The 18,109-nt window shown below is 27.2% G+C and overlaps 1 protein-coding gene across 3 annotated transcripts in view; it reads left to right on the forward strand.

Moving 5' to 3' along the window:
• Rho-5 (rhomboid-5) overlaps positions 1-18,109 on the forward strand; it is a 44,625-nt gene that overhangs the window by 25,341 nt on the left and 1,175 nt on the right. For 2 of the 3 annotated variants that reach the window (XM_074249611.1, XM_074249607.1), the window contains exons 3-14: positions 8,677-9,024; positions 9,872-10,058; positions 11,016-11,105; positions 13,240-13,571; positions 14,112-14,210; positions 14,421-14,627; positions 14,857-15,040; positions 15,480-15,716; positions 16,500-16,526; positions 16,645-16,835; positions 16,913-17,215; positions 17,305-17,458. In XM_074249611.1, the coding sequence (XP_074105712.1) occupies positions 8,677-9,024; positions 9,872-10,058; positions 11,016-11,105; positions 13,240-13,571; positions 14,112-14,210; positions 14,421-14,627; positions 14,857-15,040; positions 15,480-15,716; positions 16,500-16,526; positions 16,645-16,835; positions 16,913-17,215; positions 17,305-17,458 (2,359 nt within the window). The remainder of the gene's footprint in view (positions 1-8,676; positions 9,025-9,871; positions 10,059-11,015; positions 11,106-13,239; positions 13,572-14,111; positions 14,211-14,420; positions 14,628-14,856; positions 15,041-15,479; positions 15,717-16,499; positions 16,527-16,644; positions 16,836-16,912; positions 17,216-17,304; positions 17,459-18,109) is intronic. The other variant, XM_074249619.1, reaches the window with a different exon arrangement.

Here is an 18,109-nt window from a genome sequence, read left to right on the forward strand (position 1 = left end):
ATGTCTTCAAGAAATTAATTAAAACTTTCAAGCAAGAATTAAAAAAATTTGCATTTTTTAAGTTTGCAGATCGAATTTACTCCTATAAATTTGTCTATTAATTTCGGGAAGTAGTGTCCAAAATTTTTATACAAAAATTAACTAACATATTCGATCATTGTTTGGTTTTATTTAAAAAATCAATTAATACTAAAAAATGTCTTTTTTAAAAAATTCCATTGAAAGAGCTTCAAACCTTTCACATGTTGTAACTACATTTTTTTTCCGTAAATGCTTGTAATTACACTGAGAGAAGAAATTTATTAAAAAAAAAAAAATGAGCATTTTTGTGGTAGGAAATTAATTTATTGAAAATTTTCATAATACATTTTTTTTCATTAAATACTTCAATAAATTCGAAGTTACTAGTGATTTATAAATACTAACTATTAAAAGTATAACAATCTAATCGTTTACTGCGCGAAATGTGAAGACAATCACTTTCTTAATCAAAACTAAGCTATTTATCAATTTAAAAAAAAAAAAAAACGCTATTTGGCCACACCCGAAGATCGAAGGTAGATCTCATAGAATATATTGGTCACTCCATGTCAAATCGATCAATAGTTGGAATCGACCTCTTTCGATTTGGACAAATTCAGGTCATAAGTTTTCTTTCATCATATCACGAAGTTCTGCCATAGGAAAAAAAAAATTTTGTTCAAAAGATATGTAAATTCAAAATTTCTTGATTTTTCCAGTTTTTCAATTTTATTTTTAACTTCCCACCAAGAAAATTGAAAATTTTCTAAAAAAGGGAAGTCATTGATTTCGGTCTGATTTTCAAAAGTTGAGATTTCATCGGATCTGTGAAACTCTAGTGTGTGTAACTTTACATTACGTTATTCGAAAGAGCTTATCAAAACTTAGATATGATTAGATTTGAGAGTAAATCATTAAGCCATTCCGTAGAAATTAAAAAAAAAATGTGCATTTTTATGTTTTTTAAAAATAACTTAAAAGCGTGCGGAAAAATCATAATACCTTGTATAAATTTTTTGTGATTAAAAAACTGCTTCGAATGCTTTATTAAAAAAGAAAATTGAACGACATGGTCAAGAGTTATAATTGTGTAATAAATACATTTTGAGCTCTTCGAGCTCAAAATTTAAGAAACTGTTCTTGAGCTTTAAAAACTGAAATATCAACCAAAAACACATTTTAAGGTGCTTCAAATTCAAACTTAGCAGGAAGTTCTAGGGTTGGCCTGCGCGGTCAAACGATTTGCAAGTTATTTTAAATATCTCGAACGATGTTATAGATACAGGAATAGCCTTTTGTTAGTTTGAAAGAGAACACATGGAACTATTGAAAAAAAAAAATGTTTGGAAAAAAATTTTGAAAACTGACAAATTAATCAAATTTTTAACTTTTCAAAATCGTCAAAAATAACGATCGACATTAAATTTTTGGTTCAATTTTTAACTTCCTACTGAGAAAAATAAAAAATTCCTTAAATTCAGGAAGTTATTGGTTTTACGTAACTCCGACATTCCTTTACGGATTGTTTTTGATATGTAATGAAATAACTATACGAGTTTAAAAAACCACAACGATCTTCTCCAAGAACATCAAAATCGTTTGATTGGTTCGTGAGTTGTCGTTGTCGACAAAATTCGGAAAAAGTGTGTTTTTCAAATTTCTCCAAAATTTTGGGTCTGATTAATTTGCGTTTAAAAGTAAACAATAGGATTCGAAAAACTTTATCAAATGCTGCCAATTATTTGCAGGGATGGCCTCTAGGGTCAATCGTTTTTCTAATTTTTCTTCAATATTTTCAAGTGTCCTCCTTCAAACAAACGAAAGGCCATTCCTGCATCTATAATAGCGTTTGAGATATTTAAAAAAATAAAGTTGAAAAACTGAAAAAATCGTGGAGCTTTGAATTTGCATACCTTTTGAAAAAAATTTTTTATTGTTTTTCTTTTGGCAGAACTTCGTTATAAAATAAAAGAAAATTTCTGACCTAAATTTTTCCAAATCGAAAGAGGTCAATTTTAACTATTGGTCGATTCGACATGGAATGACCCAAATACAAGGTAAAAATTCTTAAAAAGTCAGAGTGTTATAGGTCAAATCAAACGGCATGTCATCAGCTTTCAAGCAGTGTTTTTGAAAATAAATATCTCTCTTCAGTCGAAAAATATTAACAAATAGTTACAGAAATGGCGATTTTTTACATTCTAAAAATTTTGAATGATCACTAGTTTTAGAATAATTATCCGATTTCATTCGTCTTTGAACTCGTTCGAGATAATTGTCTGAAGAGTAAGCATGCTTAGTTTTATGAAGATCCGTTCTGTTTTATATAAATTATCACATTTATCAGTCTCGTCATATGACTCGTTATCTGAAATTAGTTTAACTTGACTATTAAACTTCACAAAATAATGAAAAATTATTAAAAAGAGTGTAATAGGTCAAATTAAACGGCATTTCATCAGATCTACAGTGGTGTTTCAAAAAATGAGATATCTTTCTTGAGTTAAAAGTTATTAACAAATATAGTCACAAAAATGACGATTTTTTATATTTTAAAAATGTTTATTGGCCACTATTTCTAGAATAACAGTCCGAATTTATTCATCTTCGGACTCTTTCAAAATAATCATCTGATGGGGAAACATTATTATTATGATACGTTTATAATTATAGGCACTATGGTGGACACAGTATTAGCGTTATATTCCACATATGTATATATGCTTTTTTCGAACCCTACTTAATTGTTATAAAGGTAATATGACAAAATTTTAAGTAAATTCTGACATAAAGACCAAAGCAATAGATAAATTTCTATGAAATTTACCTAAAAACTTGTAAGAATACTATGAAAATGAAAGCGACTAATAATCTTAGTAAATTTTGAGCTTTCATGGTTTTACTACCATTGTTTAAATAGAACAAGGTTTTTATATTAACTTAATTGTAATATATTTCTAGTTGTCAATAATATTAAACGAGACTAAAAGTAAAATCGTTTACTCAATATAATATTCAAAATCAATCAATAAATGCGATGAGATGATTGCATTGTTATGAATTCATGTATTGTGAAGGTTGTCAAACAATGAACTGTGTTCGTCCAATCGGGTAATGCAATTAGATTGCAACGTTGTATAGCGCTAATCTAATAACTGTCCCCGTTATTTCGAGAGAAAGGGTGATACGATTTTTCAATAAATGCAAATGCCACGCCAATTAAATGTTTAGATACAAAAAACGTTACTGCGATTATTTATTTTAATTAGCTGACTTATAACTCTTATCTATAGATTTTAACTGTTTTCAAACGTTTACATGTATAAAAAAAAATGAAAAACAAAAAAAAAGCTTTATATTTTATATTCAAATAAATTAATATAAAACATAGATTTTAGAATAATTAAACTTTTTTGGCCATTTTTAATAACTAAATTAACATTTTGATGTTATGAGAATTTTGATTAAGATGAAAATAGTTTTCTCCTGTCTTTAAAAATTTCTTGAGTTGAAAAATAAGTTTCAAGGATATTTTGAGAAATCATTCATCAGAATAACTAGAAATTTTTAAACAATTTTCGAATGATTGCAAGATACAAGCAAAATCGAAAAATTTCGTATTTATGGAAATTTTTATTACGCATAATCCCTTTAATTCAATTCACGTATTGTAATTATGACTGCAACAGTTATTATGACTATCTCTTTAATTAAAAATCGATTTGCAATCCTTCTGATTTTCAGTAATTAAAACATCTATTCAATGTATATTATCGCATGAATGTAATAATTCGTACAAGTTATAAATTTGACGGTTTGATGTCAATTTTAGCTTATTTAAATTTTAACGGCCAAGTTAATTGTCAATAAACCCATGTCTCCATATCCATTCGATAAATATACTACATTTTTTCTATCCTCCCCCAAATCCTTTCATTGCCTTTGGAATGATTCTCATTCCCTGAAGCTATATCTACAATTATATTAATAAATGTAGATGCGCATATTTTACATTACGTGCCACGCGCGTCAGACATATCTCTTCTATAGTATTCACTAATTGGTACATCAAATTAACAAGTCGTGTTATTTATTATTACGGTTGTAAATTGTTTACATTTATAAAAGGATCAATTCGAATTTGATAAAATTCCTATAGAAAATAAGCTTCTTAAAAAAACTTTTGAAAGCTTTTAAAGAAAATTTATAAATATAAAACTTGTTGAGAAATTTAAAAACTACAATTCAAAAAAGTAATGGTTTATTTTTTATTAAACATTGTTCGTAAATTGAATAGTTTTTTTTTTGTCATTCTTATTTATGCTTAGTAACAGAATTATAAAATGTCAGTACAGTAAACGGTTAAAATGACAATTATAAAGGTATAAAATAAATAAAAGATATTATGATAGGATTGAAAATAAAACTGCAACTCCATTTTACGGGCAGAAAATCATCATTTTCTGCCCGCCGGGAAAAAATGATTGATTCCTGCCCGGCAACAGTCGCATTGGTCTGATATTGTCTAGTTTCGGTTAGCTCAACAGGCATTGAAACTCACATTTTCAATGCAGGTTATATAAATAGTATATTACACACCTGGGGGAGTAAAGAAATGGCTTAGATCACACGTTTATTGACCTCGGCCCCTTCCTTATGGTGTAATATACCATTTAAATTATTTGGCCATTCATCAAAGAAACTTTTATTCTTGATTTTATGTTGCTATCTGTTAAATATTACAAAGTAAATTTATATAACATCGTAATCTCGAAAGATAAATATATTAATAATTCACTACCAAAATTTCAGATCAATTTACCACGGTGTCTTTGAATAATTAATTTTCGAAATTGCATCTTTTACACGTAGAGGGATAGAAAGATGGTAAAGTTAGTATGAAATTTATTTGGATCACTCGAGTAGTACGAAAGATTTGACACTAACTCTATCATCTTTCTTTACCTCTACGTGTAAAAGATGCAATTTCTAAAATTAATTATTCAAAAACGGTGTGGTAAATTGATCTGAAATTTTAATAATTCTGGTGGTGAATTATTAGTATATTTATCTTTCGATAAAAAAATTTCATATTTTTCTTGGAATATGTCTTGCACGACCCAACTACCTTAAAGCGACTTTTGAAGTTTAATTATCATATATCAGCAAATGCAAATATTGTATTCTTAGTAGCTAATGTTTCTCTTGCTGAATCGCGAAGTCACAAGATTATGTTTACAATTTATAAATAGAGTTAATGCGAGTAATTTCCTGCAAAATGACTCGCATTTAATTAAATAGCTTAATTTATAATTACACCCAAAAATACGCTTTGATACGGCTTAAAATTTGTAATGAATAATAAATTCTTAAAGTAAACTTTCCAATTTCCTTAGCGAGACATTAAAAAGATAATGAAATTTTAGATAAGAAAAGTAAAATATAACTTTTATTATGATCACATTAATATGTGTTTAACAAATTTAAATAACAATGTTAAAATAAATAATGATTTTATTAACAACAAGTTATTAAATGATTAATTAAAAAAAAAAAAAAAAGAAAATACGAAAAAATCAAAAAATTCAATATTATAAAAATGAAGATATTGAAAGTCTAGTCCTGAATTACGATGTAACAATTTTAATTTTTTTTTTCATGTAGGGTTTTTTAGAAACCGTAAGCTTTATTACAGTAGACATCATTTCTTTGATCTCTGACTTTAATTATTTACACTGTTTTAAGTAAAATAATTGGATGTTGGCACATTTACTTATTTTTTTTTTAATCGTAACGTTATGTATAAAATAGTAAAGTTCAAGCTTTAATGAACAAACTTAAATTTCTATGAAGTCTTGTTACTCCTCTCTTCAAGTGAGATTATGCGGGTCAATTGTCTAGCTCGTTAATATCACAGAGAACTTTGTTTATTTGAGTATACACTGCTTTACAAATGTTACATAACTGATGTGTTTTCTTTATTTCACTATTTTGCAATTTTTATTTTAATAATTTGTGTGGACGTGAATCACTTATAGTTTGAGGAAAAAAAAAACATCTCAAAATAAAAGTTGGTCCGATTCATTAATTAGTTTCAGAAATAATTGGTTATTAAATAAAAATTTTACATTTTTAGAAGTTTGTGAGCTTAATAATTTCAATAGTTTGATGATATTAATTTTCCAAATAACATTTTTGAATCATAATAACTTGGAAATATTTTCCTCACCATGTCTTCAAGTTCAAAATTTACAAACATAGTTATGAAAATTGTCCATAAACATGTCAAATTAGAAATTATTGGTATAACTTGAAGTATTCCATATGAATTTGTAGTTGGTAGTAGTCAACTCGTCTAACCGGAAATTATACAATATCCGATTTCTCCCCATATAATAATATTCATAACTTAAAGCAAATATATTTTCTATAAATTATGACGAAGTCAGTGCAAGTAAAATAGAATCTTACCAAATTTAGTGAAATATCACAGTTTCTGAAACAAAAAGCATAGCCGAATGTAAGTTATATTGAAGTAATAAATGATTTGATAATCATCATGCATGAGCGAAAACAAATTTTTTTTTTGACCCAAGAAATTTCACTTATTCCAACAAATTAATTCCCTTGCTTTAAGAAATACGTATTGATCCCAGAAAATTTATTGAAGTCAAGAAAATTTTCTTGTTTTGAGAAAATTTAGTCTTTGCTCCAAAAAATTAAATTTCTTGAGAATAAATTTTCAATAATATTTTTATTGATTAACATATCAAATGGAAAGATCAAATAATATGAAATCATTTTTTTTCATTCAATATGTATAATTGCATACTAAAACAATATAAAATGGGTATCAAATATTCAAGAGAAAAATTTTCTCAAGGTGATAAAATTTTTTTCTCAGCTGAAGTAGGTGGCACTACTTCCCTAAAGTATCTAAAAATCTTGATCGAATATAAAAATTTATTGTATCAAGTATTTATGATAATTTGAATTAAGAAAAAATTACTTCCACCAAGAATAGAATTTCAAGAAAAATTTTTACTTCGGCCAACACAACTTCGGTCTTCCTTCAGGCACCCAAAAATTTTCTTGAGCCAAGAATATTGTTTTCCCGTCAAGAAATTTTTCTTTCTGTGTGCGTCTTAAGAGTGTTTTTTTGTGGCGAGTCTAAATCTCTTTACTATAAACTTCAAATAATTGATTACAGCTTATTTTTTCTATTATCGACGAAATTTATGAAAAAAAAAAAAATATAAAAATGTAACGTCATCTGTTGAAAATAAAATTGTAACTGAGTGGATGGGTATTTTGATTACGACTGTGTTGGCTCAACGAGTAAAATAAGTGCGCCAATGATAAACGTATTTAATTAACGTAATCACTATAATATTCCGCACAGTATCGTGATGCCAAAACGAATAATGATATTTTAATGTGGAAATGAGTAAATGCAAATATTTATTCTTAAAAGATTTTTTTTTTCAACAGCAGTAATAAATATCAGTCTAATTTCCATATTATGAAATGAACATCCGTTTTTAATCATGGCATTGTCTAAAAAATTTGCACAGGTCGACTAGTTTCTTCTAATAGAGACAGGTTAAATAAACATGGTACACTTCTCGCACTTTATTTCAAACAAGAAAAAAATATTTTTCAAAAATGTTTATTCATCGTATTTGATTTTTTTATAGTTATCGATAAAACTTGAAGAATATTTATATCAAATTATGATTAAAAAATTTAAGCTGATCCTAAAAAACGGTTGACATCCCAATAGATTTTGTAGAAATCAATTGAGTAAATTATAAAAAAAAAAAACTATTGTTTTAAAAATTTATGTAAATTCACTCTGATAGTTGAAAAAAAAGTTCGTGGTAGGATTAACTCTTGTTTAGCTTCAATAAAAGCTGTAAGTTTTAAAAGATTTGTTTGAATAATAAGTAGATTTATTTATGTTACGCCTAATTCTTTCAAAAATTTTTTTACAAATCAAAGTATAGACGTTTATTTACATATCTATACATAAATTGAGGTTTGTGTCCGTATATTTCACTTTGCAGCCAAAACTACGCATCGCAGACAAATAGTGTTTGTACACTGGTAAAAAAATGACTTGATTCAAGAAAAACTTTTTCTTCAAAATGTCATTCTTGTTTTAAGTAATTTAATTCTCTTAACTTAAGAAATTGATTCTCGAATTAAGAAACTTGGTTGTTTGAAAATAAGATATCTACAACTTCGCCCAAGAATTTCTTTCTCTTGGATTAAGATAGACGGTAACATTGGTTCAAGATATTACTGGATATCATCCCAGATTATACTCAGTGATATCTGTAGTAAAAAAAAATTTTAGATAGTAGTAGTATAATCCAGATTATACTGCGTGATATCTGGATTATACTAGCTACTATCTGGACTTTTTTTTTACTCAGTATAATCTGGGATGATATCCAGTGTCATCTTGTTCTTTCCGTGTATGTTGTTTACTATCATTATTGGTCTTACCAATAACTACAAGAAATTTTAGTTTTTAACTAAGAAGATACTCAAATAATTAATTGATTATTTTTCATTGAAAAGTCTGTGAAATTTAAAAAATATATTGATTTAATAACGATAAATCGTATTTATATGATTATTGTATTCTAGGCAACAATCTCCAAATTCAGGGACAACTGGCACATCAACAATATCGTCTTCTGGTGGTGATGCTGAAAATGCTCAAAATATTAGTATGTATGCCGTTGGCGGAAGTAGTGCTATGGGGAGTTCAGATAACCCTACATCAACAGTTCTGACAATTTTACCATCGGTGCCTTCAGCAACTACCGCCTCAACCATAAGTACATCGGACATAGCTATTACTAGAAGCGTTTCAGCACCTGCTGGTCCTCATCCTGCTATTCAATCAAGTACTTCAGTGAGCACTTCTGCAACGTCAACAAGTCAACGACCAAAACTTCGAAGAAATATGAGTCGCACTGAAGCTATTCGCAAGTATGTCTAATTAAGATTATTATAATGTATATAATATATAAAATCATTGAATTTTTCTGGTTTTATATTTACACTAAAAAGTATTTTCTTACGTAACACTTAATATTTACAAGGAGTGTACAGGATAACTCCTATAAATTTGAGCTTCTTACATTCGACTTAAAAAGAGAGGGAAACCTATTATCGTTTTTCGTTACTCGTTTATATCCCAGCACAAGTATCGTAAATTCAAATTCTGAAAATTTTCGATAAAATCTGACGTAAAAAAAACAAATGTATCAATCTATCCCTAGTGATAAAGATTGTCCTTTTTGCAACAAATCGGTAGCAAGATTATAAAAAAAAAAAACTTAAGTAATGAAAGTTTATTCTAAGTTATCATGTTTTCGAGTTTCATGCATTTTTATATTGCTGACGGGAAAATTTTTTTTTTGTTTATTTCTCAGTTATTTTTAGTTTCTATCTCACTGAATCAAATAAGGAATTTACAGAATCAATCTTGGCTAAATTATTCTAATTTTATGAGCTAACGAAAGTATGACAATGAAAGTAGTTGTGGTGAAGAGGCTAAAATAATTTTTCGATCGTAAAGTAGTCTTTAATGCTTTGCGTAACGAGTCACGGAATTTGTTTTACAAAAATTTTTTAAATATTTTATTTTGTAAAATATTTAATAAATTTGATTTCACTTCAACTACTACATCTTAAAATTGCTATTAGTATATAAACTTATTAACGTGAGATATGAAATATACATATTTATCATATTTATCTAAAAAAAATCTTCAAGCTCTATGAAATATTATATAACCATTACATCTTTTTGCTTTTTATTTGTTTTTTGCAGTTACATAAAGAAGGAAACTGCTACATTTTTTGGAGTCGACGAGGAAACGGAAGCACTCGAGAAACAACGATGGTTCGATCGTCGCCGACGTATGGCTTCAAGAAAATATGGAGCTCTGAATCCAGAGCATAAACCACCAGACCCAGATATCACAAGAGATGTTCCTGATTCAACAGAAATACCAGAGGTGCGTCAACAAAATGCAATTATTCTTATTTATTATCAAAATTTTGCTTTTTATTAACAATAAATTAAATCAAATCATGCACCTAAGTCCCAAAAGAGTTAAGATTTAGTCTCATAAATATACTTACAAAACGACAATTGTATTAATGCTGGTATCCAATGTTCCATTACATGTGGGTGCCAAACCACAAAAACCACGAAACCTGACACTCATTTGAACTTGTCTATCAATAATAGGGGCATGGGCAAATCTGCCCATGGTGCACAATAATTTAAATTTGCTGCGGTAGCAAGGTCACGAGGCGGCGGTGGAACATGGTTTTTTTTCCTACACTCTATCAAGGATTCACTTTACTTTAATATACTTACAATGTTTTATCGATAAAAATTTACGGTATTTATCGCAATTATCGAATTGATCAATTATCCTCGAGTTTACTTGAAAGATAGACAGGACTTCGATTATCTGCTTAAAATTTTTTTTATGATTAAAAGCTATAAAAACTCGTATATATAGATCTCAGTAAAGCTAAAAAAAATATACTTATACAAAACGACGGTGTTCTAAGTTTATTCAAATAAATCCTACAAAGAAAAATAACTTGTAAATAAATTGAAAATTTAAAAAGGATCTTAATATAGTAATAAATATAATTTTTTAAATTCATGGTAGATTTAATCATTGAAAAAATGTTATCTACATTAATTTAACTAGGTTTCATGAGTTTTATAATATTTTTTCTCTTGGGCATTTTATTTATTTTTTTTTAAAGTATTTGTCAAATAAATTTCATGAGTATCTATTAATTACCAAGTATACATCGATTTAAGTACTATAATTACAGTCAATAGACTAATAATGGTTCATAGAAATATGGAAATCTATTTAATATTATAGCTCATATAAAACAATCATTCAATTTAAAAAAAAGAAAAAATAATTTTTTTTTCTTCTTAGGATGTTGTTTTACGAAGATGGCAGCAACCAATTAGAAGGAAAGATTCCGTTGTACATATGACATTGTCAGGTCTTCATTATATGGTTGAAGTAAGTAAATTCAGTTTGATTTCTTTCTAATTATACATTCGTACTAGCGATGTAAAAGTTCGAGTACTTAATCGTACGTAAAGTTTCATATATTTTTACTGAAAAAATAAAACGTATAACAATAAAAAAAAAAAATTTCAAATTCTTTACGTTATTTTCAGCAAGCTGCAGTTGAAAAAAAAATGTAAAACATCAAAGAAAATATTTTAAAGCATATGCCTCTTGTTTCTGAGTTTCAAAGAGTCCTCATATATGGAAAAATTTCTTTTACTAATTCTCTATTAAAAGCTCTTTATTTGCTTCTTTCTGTTAATTATTGTAAGTTTAATGCCTTTTTACAATGATTTATTCTATAATTTCTAAGTTCTAAGCTAACAAAGTAAAATATTAGTTATAATTTAAAATATTAATTACTGGTTGTACTTTTCCTCATTAATTTTTTTTATTGAAAAATTATAATTATGAGTTATTGAAAAAAAAAAAAAAAAAATATTGTGACGTTTTCATAAACAATAGTTTACTCAAACAACAAGAAAATTATTTTTATTATCTTGTATATTTAAATTATAGCAGGTAGTATTCTTAAAATCTATGCAAATTTTTCTTTTTCCGTTAGAGACGAATTTATTTGTAATTTTTAGTTGTCCTCCATTTAGTTTTATTACGCATCTAATATTTATAAATTTTGAATTTATGAGACAACTAGAATTTTAGAAGTTTTGTATCACTTTTACCAGAACATTCGTTTAATAAGTATCTTTTATGAAACTCATGATATATTTTTGAAATTTGTAAAAGCTCTAGATAAAGGAGGAGTATTTTAAGAATTTTAATTAGAGAAAAAAAATTCGCTCAAATCAGCCTTTTCTCAGTTCTTATCCAGATCAGTTTCTGATAAATTAACCAGATTTCAGCTGTGAACAAGGATAATTTTACCGAACTTCAAGCAATTTAAAAGACAATTTCAGGGACAATAGGATGTCGGTACGCTTGTGGATCACTGTTAAGTGTCACAAAAAAAAAAAAATGGTCTACTTTATTTGGTTTAACAACTTATTGCTTGATTTAAGTCAGTCAAAGTTTTCAGAATGATTTTCACGGTTGAAAAATTTTTAACTCCCGCCACATGTGTATGTGTTTGCGTTTTTGTGTTAATTAAACTACTTTTTTCTTCAGTATCGATTATGTTACTATAAGTGTCTAGAAACTTTAAGTGTCTAGAAACAACAACAATCATTCGCAAGATATTATCATCAAATGAACAAAATTATTAGGTCATAATTTGAGTCATAGATTCGTGTTCCAGGAAAAAAAAAAATACATTAGAACCATACGCTCTGACCTCGAGCACATGTAACTTTTTTTATTTTGTAGACCTGTGGGATTAGTCCCAACATAAAACAACCAAAGATTACTTTATTCGTTCCACTTTAGAGTATCAGAGATTTTCTTCTTAATTAAAAATTTCCTCCCGTAAGGGTTAAATTTTGATTATTAGAATTTATCAGAATGTCAATATAAATTTCATCATCCTTGAAATTTATTTACATCTCAATAACTCTAATTTAGAACCATTTTTATTGCGAATTCATAAATTAATATTTTTTTTCAGAAAAAAAAACAGCTAGCTTATTTTTATTTAAAATATTTATAATATAAGCTTTTATATGTGACGAAAAATCTTACTAATATTAAAAATAAAGTTTGAATATCATCATAAGCCAGCTCTATTTTTTAGTTACCTCCGATAGAAGCTTTAGCAAGAATAATAGCCGATAGTAAAATTTTATCTGCTCTTTACACTGAACCTTCTTTTATTCACGGGTCAAAGAATATTTTTTCCTGTATTTATTACTATCCCATATATTTGTAAGCCTCACATTCATCTCAATCTACGTAAAATGTATTATAAATATTCAAGCAAATGTATTTTTTCATAAAATTAATAATATCATTTCCAGAGTTTGAATAATTTTTAAAAAAACATTATAAGTTATATTTTTTTTTTAACGAAAAAATTTTTTGCTTTGCAAGATATCTTTCTTTCTATTAGATTTAATAATATAACAACTCATCTTTCTATATTTTAAAAGCAGTTCACTTCTAACTAATATATCGTTTTAATTTATTGCAGACATTAACAAGACAACGACCCCAAGAAAAATCGGAATCTCGGCCTGAATCCCGAAGCTTCCCACCCAGTGTAATTTCCATTTCTGAGACTGGAGCTCCAGATACAGAAAGCGTAAGCAAAGGAGAAAATGGCGTCAATGAAGAAGAAGAAGCATTCTTCCAAAAATTCACACCATCTCCAACAATATCAACGCATCAACAATCACAGATTCCAATAGATCAAGCCGGAGCATCTAATATGAAAACTGACGAAATTACGTCTTTGAGCAATAAACCTATTGATAAAAATGAACGGATCTCAGATCGGTCGGATGTTATGGATGAGCTTGGGAGGTATGAAGAAATAAATATTTTAAAGCTTGGGCTTCATTTATTCTCTTAATTTGTTGCTTTAAAAAGAAAAAGTTATAGTAGATCATTTAATTTGCATGCATATGTATTTCTAAGCGTAAATTGACATGAAACATTTTCCTTCTAAGATATGCATATTTTTTGCTACATCTGCAATAGAAAGCTCAAACTTTCACCATTTCTCCAAGAAAGCTTGACACATGCGCAAATTTAAACATGATCATTTTTCTTATAACAGAAATTTGTTACAATTTTCATAAATTTTTTTCTGTCAATTTCAAATAAAGTGCTCTGATATATTTATAGTATAAACTAATAAAAAATATTGTTATCGGTAACATATTTCAATTGCATGATTTTAACTTAATATGAATGTAGATTTTTTATTAGATTTGTGGCTAATACAGAAAACGGTGTATTTTTTTTTTATCGTGATCGAATTGAATACTTCCATTTTTTAGTTATTGCTTGAAGAAAATGAAACAAATTTTTGATTGTTGATCGTTGAATTTCATTTAATAGATACACGTCTCAAAAAGAAGAAAAGTCAGTATTAGATGGGGCACAATCACAGACGAGACGACTTGCAGTGACACCACCAAAAGATCATTATACATCAAGGTAAATTATTATATCTAATATTTTGACTGCATCAATTAATAGAATATTTATTTATTATTATTTTTATATTAAATATGAATGTATATGTTACCCAATGTAAATGACTGATGAATAACTAATGAACTCGGTAAACATGAATTTTGAATTTGCCAAAAAAGGCGGTAGCTTGTCGTGTTAAATCATGTCTATTTAATGAGAAAGTATTTACAGAACGACGAGTTGGCGCAGATCACGAAACGATGCCAGAAGGAGCGATCAAGAGTCAACTACACTTAGTCACCAGCAGGATGATGGTCTTGTTCTCAGAAGAGAAATAACAACTGGAAGAACAAGAATATCACCTAATACTATTGATCGTGTTTTTGATAACAGCAACAGACGTCAATATGGAATGGGTATTGTTGGAAGATTTTTTGGGTAAGTTACCATTATAGTTCATTTTATTTATCACTAGAATATGAAGACACTTTATGACAAATACTACATGCATAAATTATAATTCAATCTTACGAAATCAAATGTTATTGAATTAACAGAATGTTTAGAAAAAAAAAAGAAACACATTTTCTTATTGATTAAAATTATTTGTTTAATAATTAATTAAATACTTCATTAAAATAATATTCAAATAAATTGATTTTTATAGTCGATCATTTCGTAAAAGTGTTGCTCACAAACCACAAGTAAAAAAGCAATTAGATGACATTGAAGATCATAGACCTTACTTCACTTACTGGATTACAACCGTTCAAGTTCTTGTACTTATTATTTCACTGGCGTGTTATGGATTTGGACCTATTGGTATTGATTTGAATCATCGATCAGGTCTTGTAAGTTATTTTCTTAAATAATTAATGTTACTAGATAAAAAGACGAGTGATGGTAATATATTTTATGATCACATTCAACAATGTTGTTTACAATTGTTATTAAATTTTAATACTATTTTAAGTTATTATTTAAAAGAAGTATCCACAATATTTTCTCCCATGAAAATAAAATTTAGATTTTTTTTTTAACTATCACATTTTTTCAAGTTCACAATTTTTTTAATATTTTTCTTATAAATTATACTTTACTTCTTTTGTATTATTCATTTTCATGGAAAATCACATAACTTGAAAATACAATAACTAAAATTATAAAAGAATAAAAAATTATATGAAAAATAAAGTACTGGACATATAAACATACTTAATAGAAAATCACACAACTTATAAATTACAAGTAACAGATATGTTTATTTAATTATAAATAAATTTTCTATAGGTCCTCGTGACAAGTCTATCTTTGCAACAAGTAGACTATCAAGAGCCTGCAAACTTTTGGATCGGTCCGAGAGCAGCTGACCTCATTCATTTAGGTGCTAAATTTGCACCTTGTATGAGACGTGATATGAAAATTCTTAAGGAAATCGATGTATGGCGGGAACGAGAAAGAGATACAGCATGTTGCATCAGGAATGATGACTCAGGATGTGTGCAATCGAGTAAAGCCGACTGTTCAGTGAGTTTTTTGATATTACAAATGTTTATTTTGTCTAGATCATATAAATCCTTCAGAATTTTTCTATAATACATGTATAACAGAAAAAAAGTTTATTGTTCTTCAATAATCAAAAAGTATTGTTTGTTTCTTTTATACATTTTTGCGGTTATATCAGATATCAAATGTTTGCATTAATGTTTGCATTATATGAAAATTAACTTAGCAGATAGTTGATAATTTTAAGAATTTTTGTAACAAATAAATTATGGCAAAAAAAATTGACATTTAGAAATTTTAAAAATTACAAATGCAATTTTTTAAAAATAATTTTTTGGAGCAAATTTATTAGTTAAAAAAAATTGAAAAATTGTCAAGTGACAGCTAACTTTAATGTCATTTGTATTATTGATTAGCAGAAATTCGTATTTTTGTATGTATATTGATGAAATTAAAAAAAAATTGATTCCAGCTTTTAAATTTAAGTTCAATTAAAAGTTATTTTTTTAGAGATGACAGTTAGGATTTTAACTATATTTTTTTAAGCTAAATAAAGATTTAACTTTTTTAAAATCATACTTAACTGATTAAAGATTAAAATTAATTGAAATCATATGGTCTTGAAGTTGCTTTAAAAATATAAGCTTCATAATAATTTTCTTCTCACTTGTAAGTGTGTCAATTATCAGATTTAATTTTATGACGCTACATGACAATTTTAACTAAAAATTAAATGAAGCTTTTGCTTATTTTCGTGTATGTATGATTTATTATAATAAGATATTTTCTCATGCACACCAACTGATCCGGGGAGTGAGATCTACGATAACGGTAAATAATGTAAATTTGACCACAACTAAAATGATTTTCAACTAGACTATTCAAATTATTTTTTTTTTTTTTTTTTTTTGTCAAAGTATTAAAGTAATAATAATCGATAATTTTTTAGAACACAATATCAACATGGAAAAAATGGGGTCCTGGTGATAATGGACCTGGTGGTCGAATAAGTGGATCTGTGTGTGGTTTAGATCCTAAATTTTGTGATGCTCCTGCTAGTATAGCGCCTTACGAATGGCCTGATGATATCACTAAATGGCCAATATGTCGCAAAACGAATCCATTTAGTCAGCGATTTCGGTTAGTTATAACATAAAATGTACAAAATAAAAAAATAAATATAAAATTTCATACCAATCTACAATGGTATGTTTTAGAAGTAACAATGGTCATGCTCAAAGCAACAACAACAACTTTCCGGTTGGTCGGTATAAGGATAAAATGGCTGAACATATGGTATGCGAAGTTATTGGACATCCCTGTTGCATTGGTATCCACGGAATGTGTAGGATAACGACCAAAGAATATTGTGATTTTGTACATGGATATTTCCATGAAGAAGCGTCTCTTTGTTCACAAGTTGAATGCCTTCATGATGTTTGTGGAATGATACCATTTTTGCACCCTGAATGGCCAGATCAATTCTACCGATTATTTACTACAACATTCCTTCATGCAGGGTACATTTACGCAAATTTTCAACCAAATAAAAAAAAGTTATTTTTAAAATTTTATAAATGTTATTCAAATAATAATTTGTTATTTACAGAATTCTTCATCTTGCTATTACGTTATTTGTTCAATATTATTTGATGAGGGACCTCGAAAAATTAACAGGATCTTTAAGAATTGCTTTGATTTATTTTACGGGAGCTTTGGCTGGTAATCTTGCAAGTGCAATATTTATCCCCTACAGAGCTGAGGTACTGAATTATTTTACATAATTTTTATTCTTACTTTATTCACTTTTAATTTTAATAAATTGAACTTTTTTTTTCTCTCAACAATGTAAACTCGTTATTCTGCGAAATGTTAATCTTAAAATGAAATTTTCGATAAGAATATATTCGAAACAACAGAATCCTAAAATAAAGTTTTTTTTAGATGAAAGAGAAAAATTAAAAAAAAAAAACTAAAAAATCTCAAGACACTTACCTGATGAAAAAGTTTTAAAAGCATGTATTTATTTTCAAGTCAACAAACTTTTAATTAAACAATCATTGTTAACACTATTCTAAGAAAATAATTATTATATAAATTAATTTGATATCTTTCTCAGTTAAAAAATAACTTTAAAACTCTAATACAATTATCTTAATCTTCTTAAAGTCTTTTTTACTCCGTTACTTAACATCGGTTTGCTATTATTATAGAAAAAACTTTTAGCGAGCTTAAACTTACAACAGTATGATTCTTGTTTATTTTTTTATCATTTTTTTTATTAAATAACAAGAAAAGCTTTTTAAATTAAAAAATTTCTTGTCTACTGTAGTTCTTCACTCAAACAATTTACAATTTTTGAAAGAAAAAAATTTTTTAGAATTATTTCCATGAAAAATACTCGTTAATTTAAA

The sequence above is a fragment of the Cotesia typhae genome, unplaced genomic scaffold (assembly GCF_013202065.1).
Source record: "Cotesia typhae breed Kobodo isofemale line unplaced genomic scaffold, CoteBio_Ctyphae contig_119, whole genome shotgun sequence".
Taxonomy (NCBI): domain Eukaryota; kingdom Metazoa; phylum Arthropoda; class Insecta; order Hymenoptera; family Braconidae; genus Cotesia; species Cotesia typhae.